Raw genomic sequence first — 27,241 nt, forward strand, 5'->3', positions numbered from 1 at the left:
GTGTATGTTACATTTGAATTTGTACAAATAATAGCCATGGTTCCTTTTCTATCCAAACCAAAAAACTAATTCTCATTAATTATAGAAGCAATATATTTCAGTTATATTTTATATTTATATTTTTGTTGGAGGTGATATTTATTTTGCTTATGCAGTTTTTTAAAATTTCTATGGTGCATGATGCTAAAGCTATTTTATATTCATAGTAATACATCATACTTTCTGCACCGGTCAACCAAAAAGACCAGCCATGCTGAACAGTAATTAAAAATACTATTGGTAAATGTAAACTGTGCGTCGTGTACAATTATGGTGGGGCACAGGCGTTACTCTTACATTTATTCAAATGAATGAATATTTTCAATGTTAACTCATTATTGCAGTTATTACAAGTTGTTTTCACAAATGGTTGGAATATGCTTTGGAGAGAAGCTGGTTGTATAAATCTTATGCACATGATGCAAAATAGAAAATTGAGAGCACCTTTGGTATTGGTTCAGAAGTTCTCACTTGTATCCTGAATGATGAGCATAAATGGTACGTGGTATTGGTTTCCTCTTACAGGTTTGAATGTGAAAATTAGTTATTGTTCCCATTTTAAAATGAGCCTTATGAATTTTTGCTGCGAAGCAAGTCCTCATAATTGATGAAAACGTTCATAAAATTTTAACAGAGAAATATCATTATCTAGTAACAGGCGGCACAGTGGCGCAGTGGTTAGCACTGCAGCCTCACAGCTCCAGGGACCCGGGTTCGATTCTGGGTACTGCCTGTGCGGAGTTTGCAAGTTCTCCCTGTGTCTGCGTGGGTTTCCTCCGGGTGCTCCGGTTTCCTCCCACATGCCAAAGACTTGCAGGTTGGTAGGTTAATTGGCCATTATAAATTGCCCCTAGTATAGGTAGGTGGTAGGGAAATATATAGGGACCGGTGGGGATGTTATTGGAATATGGGATTCGTGTAGGATTAGTATAAATGGTTGGTTGATGGTCGGCACAGACTCGGTGGGCCGAAGGGCCTGTTTCAGTGCTGTATCTCTAAACTAAAACGAAACAGGTGCTCATATTGCCTAGGTTCCAAGTACTGGTATTCAGAATAGCTTCAAACCTCCTTTAATTTGAGGCCATAGATTAATGGTCAAGACCTTTTGCGACAGTACCTCAGACTATTTATATCAAACTCTGGGCAAGTTGCTATGAGTCATACAGTTCTTCTCGACTAACTTTTTTTTTATTACATGGTCATAATATTCAATACAAATATAATTAATATTGCAACAATCCAGTGTGCTTATTATCTTCCATGTACACACAAAAAAGAATTTGGGGCCACAGTAGTGGCCCTTAGGTAAGTACCTGGAGGGGCATTGGATCAGGCAATAATGGGACAAATGGTCAGGGCCGTGGCGTCAGGACAGAGGCAGAGGGAGGGAGTGTACTCATGCTCCACTTGGTTCCACAGAAAATTTAATTTAAAATACACCTAACACTCGTTTTTTGGTGGGTGCCATTGAAGATTCCCAAGTGCGGCAGTCCCAGTGCGTGCCCCATTGGGAACAAATTTTACACACAGGTTCTTCAACAAGCAAGAAGTTTTTAAAAAAATGGTCCCCATGAATTTAGCAGTGGGACCAATGGCTGTGCAGATTGCCACAACATGTACCAATTTCTACCCCAATATCTGTTCATTCAGTTTGAGTTCAGGCTCAGGTGAGAAGGAACTTCTTGAGTGATGTGCTTAAAAGACTCAATAAAATTTAGGTAATGTAAGATGGTTTGTATAAATATTTGGCTTCCCTATATGTACACTGTGATCCATTTCTTTGAACAGTAAATATTTAAACCAAAAGCTTAAAATTGCCTGCACTAAAGACCCATATGTATTTCTCTATTCCAAAGCACTGTTCATAATACTGCATCTTCAGAAGGATATCCAAGGATAAGCTGGGCCAGAATTGTGAGATAGCTCATAAATGTCAAGCTATATAAAAGACTACAACAGTGCGTGGGGAGATTTCCTCATACTTGAAGAATGCATTCAACTCAACAACAATTATTATACATATGAAATTGATTTTTACTCTTATTATTCATCAATTATTATTTTCATAGTCCCCATACTATTACTTCAGACCAGTGAAAGTGAAATTGATAATGGACACGAGGATCAACGATGCTCAGTCTAATGTGGCACCCTTCAGCAGAAACAGCCAATTTATCTCTTAAAACAAGCAACTATATCTACTGCGTCAAATGTATCAATCAACAAAAGTTGCCCAAAAGTAAACACATCTTCTTACAATCACTTAGTAGACTGACATTACAAGAACAAAGATGCAATCAAGTTGTTGTTATGCACCCTTCTATACTAGCAGTGATGAGCTCTTTACATCTGACCACTAATGTTAGTTACCAGATTCATAAATGCTTATTCATTAAATTTTTACAATTAAATACCAATTAATGAATATAGTCATTTAAGAAATAAGTTTGGTATTCCACAGATTGCCATTAAGTATTTTCTGTTTATACTGTAGGACATCTTCTGTGTAGTGACCATGCATAAATTGAACAAAACTGTGGAAATCAGTGGAGCAATTGCAAGATTTATAACTTCATGTAGGAATCCTGTGCATGCACTAAATTTTTATCAGTGACATTAACGATAACTGGAAAAATCAATTCCAGGTACAAGCTCAAATTTAATAAACATTATTATTATAGTGATTTATGTGGACAAGTAAAAAATAAAGGCACTGGTCCCTGACTTGCATTTTTTAAATGTTTCTGTACATTTGTAAAAGAGTATTCTTTTTTGTAGACTTTATCGTTATAATTAGAGCTAAAGGAAACAGTTGGGGAGATGTATTCCTTAAAACAGTTCAGTAAATATATCTTTTCCTCTTAAAAAGGCCTATTTGATGTATTCAATATCTATTCTATTTATTAAAAATTCAAAGTAAATGTAATCATGTAAAAAATAACAATTTCCAAACCAACGGTAGGATTAACACATTTACTAACATAAGCTTAAAATTTGTACAAAACACTTCCATTGAACACTTTATATATAGTGCAGGTAACAATTCCCAGAAGCCTGTCATGACTAACTAGTGAATAAATGGAGGTCAACAAAGAATATTTTTTTAAAAAGACAAACAGAAATGAACAGCTCTCAGGATTCTGCACCACCCTAACGACTTAATTGGGTGAATTTAGTTCAGTTATACTCAGTGGGGTCAATTCAGACTTTTGAGTGCATGACCAGTCATCCACACCCGCAGTGAAAAGGTGGCAGGAATTTTCACACCCTGTCCTCATTCAAGTTGGGAAAATTGTGGGCTATTGGTGCATTTCCGTTTCAATTAGATTTGCATCAGTTTTTAACCATTCAAGACAGAATTATGCCAAGGAAGGAAAATCAGATCCATAAATTAATAAGGAGTCTTAAGGGGGTGTTTTAACTCCCAGGCAGCAAGTCACTGGGACCAGAGCAGCAGCAGATCAGCAGCATCCTTCAAGCCCCACAAAAATAAATTTTACACTTAGCTCACAGGGCATCTGCTGGGCATCTGCCATGTTTTACTGCGAGTTAACATTGCACCAAGTGTCCTGTAGAACCCCAATATGCTTATATTTCAATTTCCTGCCCAATGAAACTGAGGAATTAAATAGCCACTGGGTAAAGGGAGTTGAAGTTTCTCCTTAAATATTAATCACTTATGACCAATGCATGTAAAACCTTCAGAAGTACTTAACACTGTTTCTGCCACTGTTTGATAGGTCAAATAACTATGCAACAAAAAAGAAAGTCTTTTGCATTTGTTTGTTTTTCATAATTCAATGATATTTAAACAAACTGTCCAAATGAAAGTTAAAGAGATTTTTCTGACACTGCAAAAACAGATTGTCACTCCTAATCAGTGCATTTTAAACCAGGTGTCTGTTGAATATTACGAAAAGAGACTTAAGACTCTTATGAAGTACATGATAATGCATAAGAATAATTTTTTAAAAAGGGCGACCACCTTAATCGACCTAGGCACTGGAAATGACAAGGCACACCCTGCCCAGTTGACTCTGCAAAGTCCTCCTTGAGAATAGTCAGGACTTGTGCCAAAATTGGGAGAGCTGTCCGACAGATTAGTTAAGCAACAGCCTGACAGTCACACTCATCGAACCATACGTTGCAGCAAATGTCCAAGACTCCTCCACCGTCATCCCTGGGTATGTCCTGTCCTGCCAGCAGGACAGATTCACCAGAGGTGGCGGCACAGTGGTATACAGTTAGAAGGGAGTTGCTCTGGGAGTCCACAACATTGACTCTGGACTTCAATGAAGTTTCATGACATCAGGTCAAACATGGAAACCTCTGGCTGATTACAACCTAGTGCCCTCAGTTGATGAATCAATACTCCTCCATGTTGAACACACCACTCGGAAGAGGAACTGAGGATAGCAAGGGCACAAAACGTACTCTGGATAGGGGAACTTCAATGTCCATCACCAAGAATGGCTCGGTAGCACCTCTACTGAGCAAGCAGACCGTGACCTGAAGAATATTTCTGCAAATTCGGACCTGCAGCAGGTGTTAAAAGAATCAACAAAGACAAAAATTTACTTGACCTCACCCTCACCAATCTACCTGTCACAGCCATATCTGTTCATGATAGTATTGGCAGGAATGACCACCACACAGTCCTTGTGGAGACGAAGTTCCGTCTTCACATTGAGGATACCCACTACTGTGTTGTGTGGCACGTTCACCATGCTAAATGGGATAGATTCAAAACAGATCTAGCAACTCAAAACTGGGCATCCATGAGGCTATGTGGGCCATCAGCAGCAGAAGAATTGTATCTAATCACATTCTGTAGCCTCATGGCCTGGCCTATCTCTCATTCAGCTATCATCATCCAGTCAGGGGACCAACCCTGGTTCAATGAGAAGTGTAGGAGACCATGCCAGGAACATCACCTGTCATACCTAAAAATGAGGTGCCAACCTGGTGAAGCTGCAACACAGAGCTACATGCATGTTAAACAGAGGAAGCAGCATGCGACAGAGCAAAGTGATCCCACAACCACTCAGATAAAAGCTCTGCAGTCCTGCCACATTCAGTCATGAATGGTGGTGGACAATTAAACAACCAACTGGAGGAGGAAGCTCCAAAAACAACCCATCCTCAATGATGACGGAGCCCAGCATGTTAGTGTAAAAGACAAGGCTGAAGCATTTACAGCCATCTTCAGCCAGAAGTGTCGAGTGGATGCTCCATCTTGGCCTCCTCCTGAGGTCCCCAACATCACAGATGCCAGCCATCAGACAATTCAATTCACTCCACATATTAATAAATGGCTGAAGGCACTGGATCCAGCAAAGTCTATGGGCCCTAAAATCATCCTGGCTGTAGTTCTGAAGATGAGCTCCAGAGCTAGCTGCGCCCTAGGCCAAGCTGTTCTAGTACAGCTGCAACACTGGCATCTACTCGACAATGTGGAACACTGCCCAGGTGTGTCTCCTGTCTACTCAAAGCAGGACAAATCCAATCTGGCCAATTACCACCCCATCAGACTCCTCTCAATCATTAGCAAAGTGATGGAAGGTGTCGTTGATAGTACCACCAAGCGGCACTTACTCAGTAATAACCTGCTCACCGATGCTCAGTTGGGTTCCACTAGGGCCACTCGGCTCCTGACTCCATTACAGCATTGGTCCAAACATGAACAAAAGAGCTGAATTCCAGAGTGATACCCTTGACATCAAGGCAGCATTTGAACGAATGTGGCATCAAAGAGACCTGGTAAAATTGAAGTCAATGGAATCAAGGGGAAAACTCTCCACTGGTTGGAGTCATACCTAGCACAATGGAAGATGGCTGTGGTTGTTGGATGCTAATCATTTCAGCCCCAGGACATCACTGCAGGAGTTCCTCAGGGTAGTGTCCTTGGCCCAACTATCTTTAGCTGCTTCATCAATGACCTTTTTTCCAACCTAAGGTCGGAAGTGGCGATGCTTGCTGATGATTGCACTGTGATCAGTAACATTCGAAACTCCTCAGATACTGAAACAGCCTGTGCCCACATGCAGCAGAAAATTAAGGCTTGCAATGACAAGTGGCAAGTAACATTTGTGCCACACAAGTGCCAGGTAATGACCATCTCCAACAGGAGAGAATCTAACCATCTCCCCTTGATGTTCAATGCCATTAACATCACTAAATCCTCCAACATCAACATCCTGGTTACCATTGACCAGAAACTTAACTGGACCAGCCATACAAATTCTGTGTCTACAAGAGCAGGTCAGAGGCTGGAAATTCCGTGGCAAGTAACTCAGCTCCTGACTCCCCAAAGCTGGTCCATCATCTACAAGGCACAAGTCAGGAGTGTGATGGAATACTCACCACTTGCCTGGATGAGTGCAGCTCCAGCAACACTCAAAAAGCTCAACACCATTCAAGACAAAGCAGCCCGCTTGATCGGCATCCCATCCACCACCTTAAAAATTCACCCCCTCAACCATCAGTGCATAGTGGCAGCAGTGTGTATCATCTATAAAATGCACTGGGAGGAACTCGCCAAGGCTCCTTCAACAGCACCTTCCAAACCTGTGACATCGACCACCTCGAAGGACAAGAGCAGCAGACGCCTGGGAACACCACCATTTGCAAGTTCCCCTGCAAGTCGCACAGCATCCTGACTTGGAACTATGTCACCCTTCATTCACTGTCGTTAGTTCAAAATCCTGTAACTCTGTCCCTAACAACACTGTGGGTGTAACTACACCACATGGACTGCAGCAGTTCAAGAAAGTGGTTCACCACCACCTTCTCAAGGGCAATTAGGGATGGGCAATAAATGCTGATCTCGCCAAAGATGCTCACAAGCCAAGAACCAATTAAAAAAAAAGATCGAGATCATATTTCCAAATATGCCCATTAAAATTATAGAAGTATTTATGATGGTTCAGTAACAATTTACAGATGATTAAACATTTTTCATAAATGCATCAAATTAGCTTGCATTTTTATTCATATTTTAGAAAGTATTAATTGTTCTGCAAAGTGCATAACCTGAGTCATTATCAAATCACACTCTTTTCAAATTATATCGATATTTAATATCACAAATCAAACATTAGCATTGAGTTTTTCCAGAACTTACTGCTTGGTAACAAAAAGTTACATTTTATCTAATGTTTATCTCTGACACACTGTCAGAAAAGCAGCAGAACATTTTGTTTGTCTTGGGCTTCCTCTCCTTCATCATCTGTTTGACATTCATCAGCCCCTCCTGTTAGAGAATCAAGCATAAACTGAGAACAAACAGCATCCCTAGGAGAAATTGAAAGAGACAGACATGTAAAACACAACTGTTCTAGTGAAATAAACATAAATCATCCTCAGCCACTTCCACACTGGCAGGTAAAGCCTGGTTCGGGTATAAAATTAAACCCGACCAGGGCCCGACCCAACCATAGCCAACACGAACCCGACCTGGGCCCGAGACCTTCCATTTTTTTTCATGCCCGACCCGACCCGAAAATATCAAACACCAACCCGAAAATATCAAACATGTTATTAGTACAGAAAAAAAATCGTATCAAAACGTAGATTAAAAAGAAAACAATACAAAACAAAACCCGACCACAGCCAACCCGAACCTGACCCAACCCAAGCCCGAATGCTATACACCGAATATAGACCCAACCTGACCCGAACCTGAAACATGTAGTTGGGTTTGGTCCGGTTCGGGTTGGGTAGTCAGGATATACTGGCTGACACAATAGCTGAGAAGTTCAAACCCAAATCAAAATATATAGCCTCAAAGCACGATATAGCATGTACTGCATAATACAGGATTATTTGCACGCAATACACAAAAACAATGTATCGATTTTATTGACTACAAAAACAAACATGCATGCAACGTATGCGGAGATTAATCATCGCTCTCATACATTGTAAAAGCGTTCTATCATAAATAGGGAAAAAGCAAAATCAGAAGAATGACTGTTTCAGAAACTTTTCAAACAGATTTCCATGAATTTCCTTTACCATGAACTAAAGGATTTTATATGCTCCTTTTTTTTACATTTTATATGCTCCTCATTCAAAGGTGTCAACTTAGCATAGAGGGATTGTTCCTCAATGCATCTCCCTCTATTAGCAGATAGGTCTTCTGCGACTATAATAACATTAAAAACTTGCAACTATCAGCACTTATAACATAGAAAAACATCCCCAGGTGTTTCACAGAGGGATACATTCTTTTTGTGCATTGCATGCAAATAATTATTCCTAATGCAGTACATTCTATATTGCGTTTTGAGGTTAAAAAGAGCTGGTGGAAAGGCAGACGTGAGTTTCATCATATATGTGGAAGCTGATCCCATGGCTTCAGATGATGACACCAAGAAACCAGGCTTTAATGTAAGAAGTTAACCATCGGGAGGTGCGTACAGACACAAGTTACTGGGTAGATTGCTGTGCGGAAATTGACTGCTGCTTTTTGTGCATTACAACAGTAACTGCATTTCAAAAACAGCCGTAGCACATCCTGAATGGCACTATATAAATGTAATTTTATTTCCTTTCTACTTCACTCAAGAATATTACTGCTTACTTTTAGAACTTGCTACACCATAAAGCCACAAGAAACAAAATAATACTTCTCCTATTGTATTTGATGAAATTGTTGGAGAACTGTAAACAAAAAACGATGCAATACATCTTTGAGAAATTATTGACTTGGTTCTTTCTGACCTTTGCATAACTGCAGTACCCTTTTCAAGTGATAGCCCAGTAGAGATTGGCAGCTCATAAGCAGATGACAAGTCGTGCCTCCTTCTTTCACTGTCTACAGTAGCAAAGAATGGTTTTGAAAAATTTTTAAATGAATTTATAAGGATTATAAACATTCGTGATGCATAACATACATTATTTCTACATTATTCATTTTGCTAAAAAAAGTATTCATTTATAGACAGATAGATTATTCCACAAATGTATTTTCATTTACATATTCTAACATTGTACTTGAACTATAACAAATACATTTAAGTAGTCAAGGTTTAGAATTAAAACAAATTTTGAAAACTTTTTTTACGTTTTAACATTTTTGATAAGCTTTACGTACATTTCAATCCATTCTTAAGAATCTCCCTTCCAAATATTGAATGATTACTCATCTTTAGCATTTCTTGACTGGGAAAGTCAGCTCTACAGCGCCGCTCGTGCTGGTACCACAAAAGTCTGAAACTCAAAAAATGGCTACTGGAGTACTTCTGTTGTGGCCCATGCAGTGTAACAGCGCCAGCGCGGGTGTACAGTGCTTGCGCTGAAAGCATGTAGAGTGGGTGGATCGTGAAGTCTCATGCTGATTTGGTGCACAATCTGCCATTTTGGACACATGTTCAGCTGCACGGGGAACCCCCCGCCCCCCCACCCCTCCCAAACCCTGAGTAATGCTATTTAAAGACCTAAACATGCAACCTTCAGATGAGGTGCTTTTGACTTTATTTTACTGGTGCAGAGTTAGTGGAAATGTGTTGAGTGTTATTGGAGGAGTTTTGCAAACTTTTTGGATTTACAAGGGAGTGGTGCTGGATTTTGACAAGGAGGTCAAGGAAGGTCTGTCAGGAGAAAGTCTGCTTCAATATAGTTGCAATACCTCTTGGGCTGCAGCATGTCTTAGAAATGGAGCACAGGTAGCAGAGAGGAGAAACTGTGCGCAAAGGGAGGAGGAGGGCAGGTCTCAATAAAAGACCCAATTCATGAAGGGTCTTTAGAGAGCACTCCTTCGAACTCCACCTCAGCCAGGAGCAGTGTCTTCATTTACTAGAGAGAAGCAGGAAGAGCGAGCACAAGACTATGCCAGACTAACAGGATTCCCAATAGAGCAAAGTGCAATCAACTGCACACACGTAACTCTGCAGGCCCCACATGTTTAAGTGGGAGATGTACCACATAAGGGCTTTTAATGTGCAGTTGGTGTGCGACCTTGCCCAGAAGATCCTGTTTCAAAATGCCCGCTATCCTGGCAGCACCAAATGCATTCATCCTGCGCTGATTAGCCATACTCACCATCACAAATAACCAGAGGCCGCCTGCTAGGTGACAAGGGATACCTACTCTACACCTGGCTCATGGATTCCCTTCTGCTACCCTACCACAAGTGGACAACATACCTACAATGAGAACCATGCAGCCAGCAGGAATGTTGTGGTGCAAACCACTGACGATTTGAAACAAAAGTTCCACTGCCTGAACCACTCGGGGGGAGCCCTCTAGTACTCACTGGAGCAAGTCTTCGAGTTTGTGATGGTCTGCTGTGACCGCCACAACCTCGCTCTCATGAGGGCACAATCCTTGCCACCAGGCCTTTCGAGGTCATTTGAAAGGAAGGGGAGGAGGAGGAGGAAGAGGGGAGGGGGAAGAGAAGGCTGCCGGGTACCCTTCCCTCTAGTTGAGCTATCCGTGAGCTGATACTCACACTCCAGTTAACTAAGATTTCATCCCTTTTTCACAGTTGCTCCACAATCTGCTATGTGTCAAAATCCTGAAATAAAAGCCACCAACAAAAGTCATTACATAACAACTATCAAACAACAGTTCCAGTAATACATACAAAACGGAACTATTCACCCTGTGCATTCCCTTAGTGCCTGCCTGTGGATGCCTTTGCCTGCCCTAGCTCCTAGTGCCACCCCAGCAGCTGCAGCATTGCTGATGGAATGTTGCTGACTTTCATTGGGGGAGACTGCAGATGGTCTTGCAGGACGACCCTGAGCAGTCTGGGTCTTGTGGGCCTGGCTTCGGACTGCTCCACCTCAGCATGGGGGGAGCAGCAGTCTGGGCTGGCTGGCTTTCCCCCAGACAAGCTGTAGCTCACTTGCACCCAGTAATTCACTGTGTGCTGATCCTGACTTTAATTACCTGATAACATATACACAGTGTCAGTATCTCAGCCGGTGGCTGCAAGTGTCAGATCAAGTGACAATGCTCCTTCATCAGAGGTCTGCAGTTGCTCTCGCCCTTCATGATGAGGCTGCACTCACTGGCCAGGCAGCAAATCTTGGGTACTTAAAAGCTGAAATGCAGAAGGGGAGGGTTGGGGTGTGGGAAAGGGGGAGAGGTGGAGAGCAAGTGGTCCATGGCCACATCACCTACAGCTTGCACTTCATGCCAGATAGCAGGATGAGGGCGAACTGGGATTTGATAACGGGCATAAAGCAGCAACATATGGCATCCTGAATGTTCTCTGCAATGCCGGATACAATGGCCTCAGCCATTGCCAGCCCCATAATTCGGAGCTCTGTCTCCTTCAAAGTGCTCAAGAGGTGCAGGTGTGCCTGTACCCTGCTGCTCCCAGTGGTTATGTGCCACCTCGACCTGCAAGAGAGAGGGAAGAATGTCAGTGAGTATGTTGCAATGTATCTGGGTGATGCTCCTGCCATAGCTGAATAGCTGGTATGTGGAAGCTGTGAGAGTTGGTTGTGGGGCTAGCAGCATTGGTAACTGTGTGAGGGTGAAGTGGAGCATCTGAACGTTAGGCATGAGTCCTGATTGCTGTTGGGTCAGTGATGGGGCTGCGGTGCATGAAGCAGTATGAGAGGTTGGTTTTCCAGTGGGTAGGAGATCTCATATGTAGATGCATTCACTGACCTTGACCATCCATGTGAGGTCACTAAACTTTTCCAGCACTACAGCCAGATCCTCAGGGCCAGACTCTGGGAATTGTCCTCCCTGGCCACTTGCTCCATTTTCCTTCTCAGGGTATGCAAACCAATAAAGAAATAAATTAAGGAATCCTCTACCTTCAGATATTTCTCATCCACAGCCCCTGACTGCTCTTTTATGTACCCTTCATTTACTCCTCATGTGACTGTCCTGTATTATTTTTAAACTGGCAGATACCAAAGAGTACAAGGTCAAGGAGGAAATCAGAAGTTAAATTCTACTCATCATCTCCTTCAAAAAAACTAAAACAAAGGTGGTTAAAAAAAGCTTCTAGTAAAGTGAAACATTCAGTGAACGTGGATTGATGATATGCTTGTTGGGTTTAGCCATGAAATGAATCGGTGCTATAATAAAAACAAAGTGCTGGATATACTCAGCAGGTCAGGCAGCATCTGTGGAGAGAAAAGCAGGGTTAAAGTTTCAGGTCTGTGACCTTTCATCAGAACTGGTAAAGGTTAGAAGAGAATTAGATTTTAAGCAAGTGAAGGGGGTGAGGTGGCCGGGGGTTTGGTGGACAAGAGAACAAAAGGGAAGGTGTATGACAGGGCAGAGGGCAGGAGAGATTAAATAACAAAGCTGTCATGGTACAAAGGCAAAGTGTATTAATGCTTGTGGTGAAAGACAAAACATTAGTCCAGAGAGAGTGTTGATGGCCAAATAATGAGTAGCTCTGTTCACATGAAAACAATGGTTAAAAAATAAAAATAAAATAATTAAAAAAATAGAAAAATATTTTTAAAAGGCCAGTTATGCTCTGAAGTTGTTGAATTCGAGGTTGAGTCCCCTAGTCTTAACGCAAATGCTGCAAGGTGGATACAAAATTGGCTCAGCCAATATTAGCTGAGGTATAGAATATAAGAACAGGGAGGTTATGCTGGAAACATATAACTCATTGGTTAGGCCACAACTTGAGTACTGTGTGCAGTTCTGGTCACCTCATTACAGAAAGGATGTAATTGCACTAGAGAAAGTACAGAGGAGGTTTGCGAGGATGTTGCCAGGACTGGGAAAATGCAGCTATGAGGAAAGATTGGATAGGCTGAGGTTGTTCTCCTTTGAACAGAGAAGGCTGAGGGGAGATCTAATTGAAATGTGAAAAAATTTTGAGGGGCCTGGATAAAGTGGAGGATGAAGGGTCTATTCAGAGATCAGTGATGAAGGGGCATAGATTTAAAGAGATTGTTAGAAAAATTAGAGGGGAATTGAGGAAAAACTTTTTTACCCTGGGGTCTGGAACTCACTGCCTGAAAGGGTAGTTGAGGCAGAGACCCTCAACTTATTCAAAAGGAGTCTGGATATGCACCTCAAGTGCCGTAATCTGCAGCGCTACGGACCAAATGCTGGAAGGTGGGATTAGAATAGGTGGATTGATTTTCAGCTGGCACAGACACGATGGGCCAAATGGCCTCTTTCTATGCCCAAAACTTTCTATGATTCTATCATTCTAAGGCTGTAGATTGCCTAATCGAAAGTGCAGGTGCTGCTACTCGAGCTTGCATCAATGTTCACTGGAACACTGCAGCAGGCCAAGGTCAGAAATGTGGGCATGAAAGCAGAGGGGGGAATGTTGAAATGGCAAGAAAGCAGAAGCTCGGGGTCATGCTTTCAGACTGAACGGAGGTGTTCTGCAAAGCAGTCACCATCTGAGTTTGCTCTCCCCAATGTAGAGGCGACTGCAATGTGAGGAGTGAATACAGCATAATTGAAGGAAGTACAAGTAAATCGTTGCTTCACCTGGAAGGAGTGTTTGCAGCCTTGGATGGTGAAGAGAGAGAAAGTAAAAGGACAGGTAATACATCTCCTGAAATTGCATAGGAAGGGCCGTGGGAAGAGGACGAGGTGTCAGGGGTGATGGAGGAGTGGACCAGGGTGTTGCGGAGGGAACGATCCCTTCGAATGCTGACAGGAGAGGGGAGGGTAAAATGTGTTTGGTGGTGGCATCACGCTGAAGGTGGTGGAAATGGTAGAGGATGATCTTTTGGATGTGGAGGCCAGTGGGTTGGAAAGTGAAGACCGGGGGCAACCCTGTCGCGGTTCTGGGAGGGAAGGGAAGGGATGAGGGCAAAAGTGTGGGAAATAGGTCAGACACGGTTGAGGGCCCTGTCAACTACAGTGGGGGAAGTTCTTGCCAGTTTCCTGGCCAATATTTATCCCTCAATCAACATCACTGAAACAGATTATCTGCCATTATCACAATGCTGTTGGCGGGAGCTTTGTGTGTGCAAATTGGATGCTGTGTTTACTACAGTACAACAGTGACTACACTTCAAAAGTACTTCATTGGCTGTAAGGCATTTTGGGACATCCTGAGGTTGTGAAAAGTACTTCATAAATGCAATTCTTTCTTTCTTTCTAAACCTAGCAATTATAGGCCAGCCTAACTTTGGTGCTGGGGAAGGTTTGAAACAATAATCCAGAAAAAAAAAATTGGCATTTGGAAAATTATGGGCTAATAAATGAAATACAGCATGGATTTGTTAAAGGCAAATCAACTTTATTGAGTTCTTTGATAAAGTAATGGAGAGGGTTGATGATGGGTAGTGTGGTTGATCTAGTGTATTTGGACTTTGAAAAGGCATTTAACAAATTATCACATAATAGAATTACAAGTAAAATTAAAGTCCATGGGATTAAATGGACAGTTGCAATGTAGATACTAAATTGACTAAGGGGCAGAAAACAGAGTATCGTGATGAAAGTTTCAGACTGGAAAGAAGTGTGCATGTGGGCAGTGGTCTCCTCCAGGAGTTACCATTGGGATCATAGCTCTTTTTGTTATATATTAACAGCCTGGAAATGCTGCTTTTAAATGACTGAAAACTATTTATTTACGTTTCAGGCTGATCATGAAACTTGAAAATTGTAACTCATAATATCTTTTATTTCAAGATTTTTATACCTCTGTGGGCCTGCAACAGTTCCCTCTCCAATTCAACTAAAGCTTGTTCATCGGCATCATTTTCAAAATTGGGCTCATCTTGATCGACATCAATTCTTTCAACTTCAGAAATTTCCATTGCAGCTCTAGACAGCGGGTATGAAGCAACTGAGCTTTGATGAGAGATTTCATGCCATTTCTGGGAAACTAGAGGTTTAGTTGTAATTTGAGATGCAATACGTAATGATTCTGCTGCAGAGGGTGATATTACTCTCCCGGAGCATCCCAGAGTTCCTAAAAACATTACAAATTTCAGTTAAATCACAAGAACACAAATAACCACAGAATTTTATTTAATATAACATCCAAACAGACTGAAAGTTAGTTATCCTTGTAATTTTGCAACATATACTTGTCTTCTCATTGTTGCTTCTTTTTCTCCCAAACTGTACTTCTTGTCCTTCCTACACACTCTTAGGTTGCAATTCTTGCTGCATTCTCCATTCTAATTAGTATCCCCTGCTCTTTAATGCACAAATTCTCAGAACTATCTGACCCCTAGCATCCAATTGAGTGATGCATTAGACTCTACATGTTTCTTCCCCTGCAATCTAAACATGCTCAAAATCTGTAATATTTGGCATTAGTTATTCATTTTTATGCAGATTAGACAACACATGGTTGTCCATTGCCCTGTTTGAGGGCAGGAATCCCTCTTTCAAAAGTGTTTTTCCCAATTCCTTTTCTAGAAACTCCTTGTGCCATTCATCATGTGGGAGGCTAACAGCCTGTTTCTTAGTCTCTGTCAATAAAGTGCTGAATCCAGCTGCAAAGAAGCACACATAAGCAGCCTTGGGGTGACACTCCCTTTCTCCCTCTGGAAAAATGACTGGCCGCGGCTGCGTTCCTTCCCACATGGATACAAGTAAGGTCAATAACTTAGCATGTGAGGATTGTGGGAGCAAATCTCCCTTCTCTTATTCCATGGTGCAGAATTTTGTGTCCATTCTCGTTTTGCATATACAACACCAAAGGAACAATCGCTGAGTTACCACTGTAGATTGCCGTTACTTCCCACAATTCACGATAAATGTAGCAATTGGATAGAAGACTGCAGGTCACAACCAAGTAAAATGTCAATTTTGTACTCTGATGCAGACAATTACTATTAACTCTGCAAAAGTGCAAACACTAACCTACATAACAAAATTCTGCTGGTATTTGTCTCTATTTGTCATTATATATTAAATTTATAGGTTGAGCTCATCATGTAATATTCTCAGTTTTTATTATTTCATAATAATGAGGGGCATGGACAGGGTGGATAGGGAGCAGCTGTTCCCGTTAGTTGAAGGGTCAGTTACGAGGGGTCACAAGTTTAAGGTGAGGGGTGGGAGGTTTAAGGGGGATTTGAGGAAGACTTTTTTACCCAGAGGGTGGTGACGGTCTGGAATGCACTGCCTGGGAGGGTGGTAGAGGTAGGTTGCCTCACATCCTTTAAAAAGTACCTGGATGAGCACTTGGCACATCATAACATTCAAGGCTATGGGCCAAGTGCTGGCAAATGGGATTAGGTAGACAGGTCAGGTGTTTTAATGCATCGGTGCAGACTCGATGGGCCGAAGGGCCTCTTCTGCACTGTATTATTCTGTGATAATTCTGTTGACCAACTAAGTATAACTGCATAACCGGCTGTTAACTATTGGATTCCTTCACAATAAGGTATGTTTTAGAATTGGATTTGAATTCATGGCAAATATTAAAACAGAAATCTGAGGAATCCAAATACTTTATTTTTAAAAAGATAGCTTTTCTCAAATGTCAGTTTAGTTCAGTTGGTATTATCACCACCTCTAAGTCAGAAAGCTGATTTGATTGTACTATCTGGACTAACATGTCACTGAGGAAGTGTTACACTGTTGGAGATGAGATATTCAACCAAGGTTCTCTTGCCTGCTTAGGTGGGTTCAAAAAAATTCCATAGCACTATTGAAAGAACAGAAAAGTGAGTTCTCCCAATGTCCCAGCCAATATTCCACTCTAAACCAATACGAATAAAAGCAGATTAACAGTTAATTCATTCATTTGCTGTTTGTGGGACCTTGTGAGCAAACTGACTGTCATGTTTGCCTACATAATAACACTGCCTGCATTTCAAAAGTAATCCATTGGTTATAAAGCACTTTGGGACATCCTGAAGAAGTGATAACATGCCATATAAACTCAGGTTTTCAAAAGTCTTTTTTCAAAATCAAAAAACTATTACTGTTAAATTCAAACTTTTCATTTTAATTCCGTTCAAATTTGGCAACTTGCAGAAGGCTGTACATTTTTTGTATGTTTAAGATAGTGACTGCACTTTAACTATCCAATAAAGCTTTACTGAGATAATAAATTCTATCCTGTTAAATTCAGCCTACCGTATAAATAATCTTTTAGTAGTTGACCTTCCCTCACAACAATGTCACATCCAATGAATGCAGTAGTAAACTGTCCACAAATTTGTCCTCTATATTAAAGTAGCACAGAAATAACCTTCAACTTCTTACTATTCCAAGGCCATTTGCCAAAATTACAGATGTGAACAACACTGGAAAACTTTCAGTTATTTTACTTTGACGATAAATCCCAAGGAAATGTTTGGGCTCTAGGAGCATATATGCACTAGCTGTGGCAGTGGAGAATTGAATTATGCAAAACAGACTGTAAATCAGAAGTAATCCAGCCGTTCAGCCTCTTTGGTTCATTATTGTAAGGCACCAACTAATTGGAATGAAAGTAGTTAAAAAGGAGCATGCTCTCACCCCAGTGGAACTCATTGTTGAATAGCCTCAACCATTGACCCTGCCCTCCCAGCCCCAAAAACATCTTCCTACCTACTACCAGTCCCTCTGTGAAGTTGAACCCAAGATTTACCTCCCTCCTTTTAGGAGCCACTTCAGAATTGGCTTGGCGGATGAGCTGTTAAATTCTCTCTTTTCTCCCACAACACCACCCCATCACCCTGCATCTAGGGATGCCAACTCTGGTTGGGTTTATTACTGGAGGTTTCATTACATGACCTCCTGCCTCCAAGTGCATCGCCCAGTCCAACAGCTTCTTCTCCCTTATCTCCAATATTTTTACAAAAGCAAAATATTGCAGATTCTGGACATCTGAAATGAAAACAGAAAATGTTGGAAATATTCAGCAGATCAGGCAGCATCTGTGAAAAGAGAAACAGAGCTAACGGTCCAGGTCGATGTCCTTTCATCAGAAGTGGAAAAAGTTCGAGATGCAGGTACAGAGGGAGGGGAGGAAAGAAAAAAAGGGAAAGTCTGTGATAAGGTGGAAGGCCGGAGAGATTAAATAACGAAAGACCTGACAGTGCAAGGCAAAATGGGACAATAAAAGAAAAAGATTGGTCCAGAACAGAAGTAAATGGGAATAGCAGTATTATTACCAGAAACTTCAGTCCAAAAAAATGGGAGCAGTGGTTACGATCTGAAATTGTTGAACTCAATGTTGAGTCCGGAATGCTGTAAAGTGCCTCATCGAAAGATGAGGTGTTGCTCCTCAAGCTTCTGTTGAGCTTAATTAGAATAGTGTAGGAAACTGAGGATAGAGAGGTCATAGAGGGAGTGGTGCAGAGAATTAAAATGGCAAAGCGACCGGGAGCTCGGGAACTTGCCTGCAGACTGAACAGAGTTGTTCTGCAAAGTGATCACCCAATCTGTCTTTTGTCAGCTCAATGTAGAGAAGGTTGCATTATGAGCAGCGACTACATTATACTAAGTTACAAGTAAATCTCTGTTTCACCTGGAAGGAGTGTTTGGGGCCTTAGGATGGTGGGACGGAAGGAAGTAAATGACATGTTGTATCTCATGCACTTGTATATGCTATGGGAAGGGGAGGTGGTGTTTGGGTTGACTGAGGAGTGGATCAGGGCGTCCTTTCAGATTCTTGAAAGGGGAGGGGAAGATATGTTTGGTCATGGCATCACACTGGAGGTGGTGGAAATGGTGGAAGTGCTTCGCAAAGTGTTTACCCAATCAGTGTTTGGCCTGCCCAATGTAGAGAAGACCGTATTGTGAACAGCGAATACTGTATACTAAATTGAAAAAAGTGCAAATATTAGCATTCCCTCCTTCGACTTCTCTATCTCTATCTCTGAGGATAGGCTGATGTCCACTATATGTACACAGACTCCCACAGCTACAGTAAAGGATAAAGAAAGACATACTGCAAATACAACACTTGCCTAGGGCCCCGAACACTCCTTCCAGGTAAAACAGCAATTGTACTCCTTTCAATTCAGTAAACTGTATTCGCTGCTCATGATGTGGTCTCCTCTACATGGGGAAGACCAAATGCAGATTTGCTGATCACTTTGTGGAACACCTCCATTCAGTCCACAAGTGTGACCTTGAGCTTCTGGTTGCTTGTCCTTGTAATTCTCTGTCCCACTTCCACCCTGGTCTCACTGTCTTTGGCCTCCTAAACAGCCAATGAAGCTCAACATAAATTCAGGGAACAGCACTTTCGTCTTTCAATTATACATTTTACAGTCTTCCAGACTCAACACTGAATTCAAGAATTTCAGGTCATAAGCTCTACCCCTATTTTCTCATACAGCTGCTATCACTACTGATTCTGCTATTCCCGTTTACATCTCCTCTAGAGCTATCTTTTGTTTCTTTATTTGTCCCATTACCATCTCCTTTTGCCTTTCACCCATCACTCTTTTTGTCATTTAACTTCTCCTGCCCTCCATCCTATTACAGACCTCCTTTTTGGTTCTTTCTCCACCCTCCTCCTTTCCTTGCCTCTGTGCTTGCTTAAAATCTGTTTGATCTCTAATTTTTCCAGTTCTGATGAAAGTTCATGGACCTGAATTAACTGTGTTTCTTCACAGGTGCTACCTGATCTACTAAATATTTCCAGCATTTTATGTTTTCATTATAGTTAGGACTCTACGGCAGCAGTTTTGATTTGGAGGAAGTGAGTGAAGTAAAAGGAGAAGTTGTTCAATGCAAGAACAGGTTCAGCCAGGTGGAGGGGTAGGATGATGAATGGAGAGTCATTGGGTCTCCATTTAGGAAGCAGTAGATGGCATTTAGACCACCCTGGCAAGGGATGCATGTAGAGGGACTTGTTGGCCATGGTGAAAAGTAGACAGTTAAGGCAGGAAACTGTAAACTGTTACAGTAGCAGAGGCATCAGAAGAGTTGCAGAGATTGATGGGAAGAGAAAGGGAAAGGGGAGGAAAAAATGACAGAATAGGAGTAAATATGGTCTGAGGGGCAAGAACAGGCTGAAACGATGGGTCTACCATGGCAGCCCTGTTCGTGGACCGTTGGAAGGAGGTAGAAGTGGGCTATCTTGCGCTGGGGGACTATGAGGTTGGAGGCTCTGGAAGGAAGATCTCCAGAGATGAGGTCAGTGACAATCTGAGAAATGGTGGCTTGATGTTGATGGTGGAGTCATAGTCCTAGTGGAGATGTCAAGGAGTTGGGGATCAGCCACCGAAAGGTAGAGGTCATTTCATGACACAAGAACAATGTCATCCTTGTCAGCAAGTTGAACGACAATGTTGGGTTTGAACCTGAGTAAACAGAGTGCTGTCAGTACAGGGGAAGGTAGGTTTGTGACTGTACAGAGTGCCTTGCACCATCATTCCTTTTGTCATTTAATTTTTCCTGCCTTCTACTCAATCACAGCCCTCCCTTCTGTTCTTTCCTCCCCTCCCCCTTTCCCTGCCACCGTACTTCCTTAAAACCTGTTACATCTCATGAAATGACAGAACATACATTAGGTGATGAATTTCTGTCACATGGCTCTTGGCAATGCGAAATGCAAGAGATGCATCTTAGTCCATGGCAGCTAACATGGCAATGGTGGGAGGGGTGTATCAATTTTTAAAATACAGAACTCACATGCAATCGATTGTATTAACTTTGGCACAAGATTTATTTTTTTAAATTTCAGTTTCACTGCCAAAATTGGTAAAACTATACTGCAACAAGACTTCAAGGCCTGCTGGAGCAAATCTCCCCATAATCCATGGGGAGGCCAGGGAGCCCATTAAAAGTAGAAGAATGGGCCAAAAACTAGAAGCTAGTCCAGCTCCAGGTGTGTAACTTTGTGATGTTGGAAGGCCCTTCACATGGCTGTACGGACATGTCATGGAAACTCAGGTTGTACACCGTGTTTCACGGGTATTGCCTCCTGCAGGCTGCTGCCCTCTCTGCAGTCCAGTTATGGGTCTCTCTGAGAGCAGGCTACAGCTGCTGGTCATATTGATCCTGGTCCGAAAACGTAAGAACATAAGAAATAGAAGCAGTAGACCATATGATGCCTCGAGCCTGATCTGCCATTCAATACGATCATAGAACATAGAACAGTACAGCACAGTACAGGCCCTTCGGCCCACGATGTTGTGCCGAACCTTTAACCTACTCTAAGATCAAACTAACTACCTACCCTTCATTCTACTATCATCCATGTACCTATCCAAGAGTCGCTTAAATGTCCCTAATGTATCTGCTTCTACTATCATGGCGAATCTTCTACTTCAACTCCACTTTCCCGCCCACTCCCCATATCCCTTGATGCCCTGAGAGATCAAAAATCTGTTTACTGCAGCCTTGAATATACTCAACGATGGAGCATCCACCTGGGGTAGACAACTCCAAAGATTAAAAATCCTATGAGTAAAGGAATTTCTCCTCATCTCAGTCCTAAATGATTAACCCCTTATCCTGAGGCTGTGCCCTGGTGTTCTATATCCTCCAGCCAGGGGAAACAACCTCAGTCTCTACCCTGTCAAGCCCCTTCAGAATCTTGTATGTTTCAATGAGATCACCTCTCATTCTTCTAAACTCGAGAGAGCTTCAATAAACGCCTTTTGGAAGTCCATGTGGACCACATCAACTGCATGACCCTCATCAACCCTCTCCATTACCTCATCAAAAAAACTCCATCAAATTAAACACAATTTGCCCTTAACAAATCTCTGATGGATTTCCTGAATTAATCTATATTTGTCCCAGATCATCATTTCTAAAAACATTCCCACCACTGAGGTTAAATTAACTGGCCTGTAGTTTATGGGCTTATGCTTACACCCTTTTTTGAACAAGGGTGTAACATTTACAATTTTCCAGTCCTCTGGGACCATAACTGTGTCCAAGGAGGATTGGAAGATTATGGCCAGTGCCTCCACAATTTCGACCCTTACTTCCCGCAGTAGTCTCAGATGCATCTGATCCAGTCCTTGTGACATATCAACTTCAAGTACAGCCATCCTTTCTAATGCCTCCTCTTCATCAATATTTAGCCCATCCAGTGTCTCAACTAAAATAAAAGCAAAATACTGCAGATGCTGGAAATCCGAAACAAAAACAAAAAGTGCTGGATATACTCAGCAGGTGTGGCAGCATCTGTGGAGAGAGAAGCAAAGTTAACATTTCAGGTCTATGATCTTTCATCAGAACTGGCAAAGGTTAGAAAAGAATTAGGTTTTAAACAAGTGAAGGGGAGGGGATGGGGGAGAGAACAAAGGGGAAGGTGTTTGATAGGGCAGGAGAGATTAAATCACAAAGCTGTCCTGGGACAAAGGCAAAGAGTGTGTTAATGCTTGTGAAAGACAAAGCATTAGTCCAGAGAGAATGTTAATAGCAGAATAATGAGCAGCTCTGACTACAGGAAAGCAGGCACATGGTTAAAAAATAAAATATTTTTAAAAAGGCCTGTCATGCTCTGAAATTATTGAACTCAATGTTCAGTCTGCAAGGCTGTAGAGTGCCTAATTGAAAGAACAGGTGGAAGAGTCAGTTACTAGGGGACATAGGTTTAAGGTGCGAGGTGCAAAGTTTAGAGGGGATGTGCAAGGCAAGTTTTTTACACAGAGGGTGGTGAGTGCCTGGAACTTGCTGCCAGGGGAGGTGGTGGAAGCAGATACGATAGCGACGTTTAAGAGACATCTTGACAAATATACGAATAGGAAGGGAATAGAGGGATATGGGCCCCGGAAGTGCAGAAGGTGTTAGTTTCGGCAGGCATCAAGATCGGCGCAGGCTTGGAGGGCCGAATGGCCTGTTCCTGTGCTGTACTGTTCTTTGTTCTTTGCTCTGGGAGCTTGCATTGATGTTCACTGGAACACTGGAGCAGGCCAAAGACAGAAATGTTGGCATTAGAGCAGGGGGAGTGTTGAAATGGCAAGCAATCGGAAGCTCAGGGTCATGCTTTCAGACTGAGCAGAGGTGTTCTGCAAAGCGGTCACCCAATTTGCATTTGGTCTCCCCAATGTTGAGGTCACCGCGTTGTGAGCAGCGAAAACAGTACACTAAATTGAAAGAAGTACAAATAAATCTCTGTTTCACCTCAAAGGACAGTTTGGGACCTTGGATAGTGAACAGAGATGAGGTAAAAGGGCAGGTATTACATCTCCTGCGATTGCATGGCAAGGTGACTTGGGAAGGGGACGAGGTGCCGGGGTAATGGAGGAGCGGACCAGGGTCTCGCAGAGGGAACGATCCCTTTGGAATGCTAATAGGGGAGGAGAGGGGAAGATGCGTTTGGTGGTGGCATCACGCTGGAGGTGGCGAAAATGGCGGAGGATAATCCTCTGAATGTGGAGGCTGGTGGGGTGAAAAGTGAGGACAAGGGGAACCCTGTCGTTTTTCTGGGAGGAGGGGAAGGGCTGATGGCAGAAGTGCAGGAAAGGGGCTGGACACGGTTGAAAGCCCTGTCAACCACAGTGGAGGGGGAATCCTGGGTTGAGGAAAATGGAAGACACATCAGAAGCACTGTTGTGGAAGGTTGCATCATCAGAGCAGATGCGTTGGAGACGGAGAAATTGGGAGAATGGAATGGAGTCCTTAAAGGAGGCAGGGTGTTAAGAAGTGTAGTCGAGGTAGCTGTTGGAGTCGGTGGGCTTATAATGAATATTAGTGGACAACCTATCCCCAGAGATGGAGACAGAGAAGTCGAGGAAGGGAAGGGAAGTGTCAGAGATGGACCATGTAAAGGTGAGAGAAGGGTGGTAATTGAAAGCAAAGTTGATAAAGTTTTACAGTTCGGGGCAGGAGCAGGAAATGGCCCAATAACAGACATCAATGTACCAGAAAAAGAGTTGGGGGAGAGGAATGTTGATGAAAGGTCACTGACCTGAAATGTTAACTTTGCTTCTCTCTCCACAGATGCTCCCTGATCTGCTTTTTATTTCAGTGTCTCAACTACCTCCTCTTTCAATATGACTTTGGCAGCATCTCCTTCCTTGGTAAAGACAGGTGCAAACTACTCATTTAGTACCTCAGCCATGCCCTCTTTCTCTGTGCGTAAATCCCGTTTGGTCTTTAATCGGTCCTGTTCCTCCTTTTACCACCCTTGTACTATTTATATGCCTGTAGAAGACTTTTAGATTCCCTTTTATTTTGGATACCAGTCCTTTCTCACATTCTCTCTTTGCTGCTTTTATTTATTTTATCACTTCCCCTCTCACTTTCTATATTCAACTGGTCTTCACTTGTATTATCAACCTGCCATCTGTCACATGTACACTTTTCTGCTTCATCTTACTCTTTCATCATCCTGAGAGCTCTGGCTTTGTTTGTCCTACCTCTTCCCCTGATGGGAGTGTACCTTGACCGTACCCGAACTATCTCCTCTTTAAAGGCAGTCCATTGTTCAATTACAGTTTTGCTGGCCAATTTTTGATTCCAATTTCAATGGGCCAGATCTGTTCTCACCCCAATGAATTTGGCCCTCCTCCCATTAATTATTTTTACTCTGGATTGTTCCTTGTTCTTTTCCATAGCTAACCTAAACATTATGATACTATGATCATTGTCCCCTTAATGCTCCCCACTGACAATTGATCCCCCTCATTCCCCAGAACCAGGTCCAGCAATGCCTTCTTCCTCATCAGACTGGAAACATACCGTAACATTATTAGGTTACTAATCAGAATACTAATTGTTAAAATCTAGCTATTATAAACTAACAACTTATTATAAAATAACATTTAGCTTTATTAGAACCCTTCTCAGTAGTTTGGTAAAGTGGGAAAACATAAGAAATAGGGCACAATACAGACAAGATGTCAAGGTAGAGGGATTCTGGGAGATTATGACAAGTTTCAACGTGCTTACATGCAGAAAAAGGATGAGACCTTGAAAGCAGTCAGTGAAAACAGCTTCCGTAAGAACAAAATATAGATTTGTCTCTCAATGGGATATGGTACCACAGAATATAAAAGCATGTAGATAGAGTAGTCGACACATAGGGTTATTATTTACATAAATTGGAAAGGTTAGCAACAGCCACAGAATGATCCTTGGTTGGTTAAGAAAAGCATCCTTTAACACAAGAGTAAAGATAATTGAGGAAAGGGCAGCGGGGGTGGGGTGGGGGTGGGGGGGGGGGGGGGGGGTGTGGAGTGGGGTGGTAATGAGAAAGCATCCAGAATAAAAGGTGCCTTGTCTTTGTCCCTGTATGGCTGAGAGAAGTTTTGAACAACCAAGACAAAAGTCGAGAGAGAGAGAGAGAAAGATAGAGAAAGCTAGAAGATCAAACGCTCTCGCCGTCCAGTTCCTAATATGGGTAGTATAATCTGTGTTAGATTGTTACTCACTGCCTGAGTTTGTGACTATAGTTTATTGAAAACTTAATAAACTTGTCCTTAACTTTATCTCAATAAAATCAATTCACAACAAAGCTTTGCTGCCAAGTCTGTTCCTGCGTTAGAAGAGGGCATAAACCCCCACTATCTTATCTTACAAGTGATTACTGCGGTAGGATTTGGCGCATTGGGAATGCCTTTCTGAGAGAAGGTAAGGATCTCAAGTTCGCGAGTCTGGCCAACACTCGTTGTGGGAGGGAAAACCCTTTGGGGAATGTGGGATCCTAACAGACCAACCAGTGATCAAAGGCACTTATACGAGAATATATAAAGAGAATAGATAAAGCTATAAAGAGAATAGATAAAGCCGTGATGTCATCTAAAAATGTTAAACAGGTCTTCGAGCAGAAAAAGAAGCAAGTTATAGATTTAATTCAAGATAGGATGGGCCAGAAGAAGTTAAAGATAGAGAAGGCAAAAACCCTTTGGCTTACAGCGTCCACCTTTGCACTCAGAGAGATGACAGTATCATTAACCAGAAAGATAGAGGTTGAGCAATTGAATCAGCGGGTTCGAGATTTGGAGCTCTGCCACCAGCACATGACCGCTTTGTGGCAGCAGCAACATTTCTCTAACCTGAACAGTGGCGCAGTCGTGACAGACGCTCAGGAAGCTAAAAGTCAGTTGAAACAGCAGGAGGAGAATGAGTGCTTAAAGAGAGATTTGGAGCTGCAGGGAAAATTGGGGAGACAATGGGTAATTGTGTCTGCAGTAACCGTCGGAGGCACTGTCCCGGCACCTCATCTTCCGATTAGGCACTCTACAGCCTTCCAGACTCAACATTGAGTTCAACAATTTCAGAGCATGACTGGCCTTTTTTATTATTAGTTTATTTTATTATTTTATAACCATGTCCCTGTCTTAAACTTGGTTTTTCATGTTTATGCTTTTGGACAGAGCTGCTCATTATTCTGCCATTAACACTCTCTCTGAAAAATGCGTTGTTTTTCACCACAACATTAGCACTCCCTTTGCTTTGTCCCATAACATCTTTGTCATTTAATCTCTCCTGCTCTCTGCCCTATCACACACCTTCCCTTTTGTTCTCTTCCCCCCACCCCCTTCACTTGCTTTAAACCGGTTACATTTTTAACCTTTGCCAATTCTGATGAAAGGTCACACACCTGAAACGATGGGCTGAAATTCGGTGGTGGGCAAACACAATGCCTGTGCAGGCCGCACGTTGCAGAGCTGCCGTGATATTATGCATGGCAGCTCATTTAAATAGGCCGCACCCACCCCACCCCTGCCCCAGCGATGAATGGAGGGGGCGGGCTGTTCATCCCCAGCAATGGTGTCAGCTGCCTGTGCGCAGGTGCTGATGCCATTTTTAAAGGGCATTTTAAATTATCAAGGTATTGACACATACTCCATACAGAAAATGACTTCACAATAATCAGTACAAATTAAACACACTGGTAATGGTCAGAGGGAGTAAAATTAAAGCTGAGAGAGACAGTTAAAGGGATAGAAAAATAATACTTAGCAAGAACTATCCACAAGACAGATACAGGGTAAAGAGAGAGACTGGAGATTTTTATAAGTCCATGCATGATGGAAGGACTGCGACCACACAACTTGGGAAGAATGTAGAGAACCTTATTGTAATGAATGAGACCAGTGTAATTGAGCAATGGATGTTGCCACCACGATTAGGCGGTTTAGAATCAAGGAAGGGGAATGGTTGGGTATCGGTACAGCACTACAGACTAGAATAGAAAGGACAACCACCTCACAGCAACACTTAGTAAAAATGATACGGACCAATGACTGTAGAATGCAGAAAATACAAACGCAAGGTGACCACCAATGGTGGGAGACTGTATATAATGCAGGCCAATACCCATGACTCTGTCCATGATTATGATACTAATCCATACCTTATCTTTGTCCCTGTAAGGCTGAGAGAATTTTTGAACAACTGAAACAAGAGTCGAGAAAGAGAGAGGGGGCAGGAAAGA

General features: G+C 42.3%; 1 protein-coding gene across 4 annotated transcripts in view; it reads right to left on the reverse strand.

Annotated features, from left to right (window-relative positions):
- Window positions 1-3,016: 3,016 nt before the first annotated feature.
- Window positions 3,017-27,241, reverse strand: part of zbbx (zinc finger, B-box domain containing) — a 154,923-nt gene continuing 130,698 nt past the window's right edge. For 3 of the 4 annotated variants that reach the window (XM_068042183.1, XM_068042184.1, XM_068042182.1), the window contains 3 exons: window positions 14,639-14,911; window positions 8,764-8,857; window positions 3,017-7,332 (listed from right to left, as the gene is read on the reverse strand). In XM_068042183.1, the coding sequence (XP_067898284.1) occupies window positions 7,215-7,332; window positions 8,764-8,857; window positions 14,639-14,911 (485 nt within the window). In that variant the 3' untranslated portion in view covers window positions 3,017-7,214. The remainder of the gene's footprint in view (window positions 7,333-8,763; window positions 8,858-14,638; window positions 14,912-27,241) is intronic. The other variant, XR_010975964.1, reaches the window with a different exon arrangement.

The sequence above is a fragment of the Heterodontus francisci genome, chromosome 11 (genome assembly GCF_036365525.1).
Source record: "Heterodontus francisci isolate sHetFra1 chromosome 11, sHetFra1.hap1, whole genome shotgun sequence".
In the NCBI taxonomy this organism is placed as follows: Eukaryota; Metazoa; Chordata; class Chondrichthyes; order Heterodontiformes; family Heterodontidae; genus Heterodontus; species Heterodontus francisci.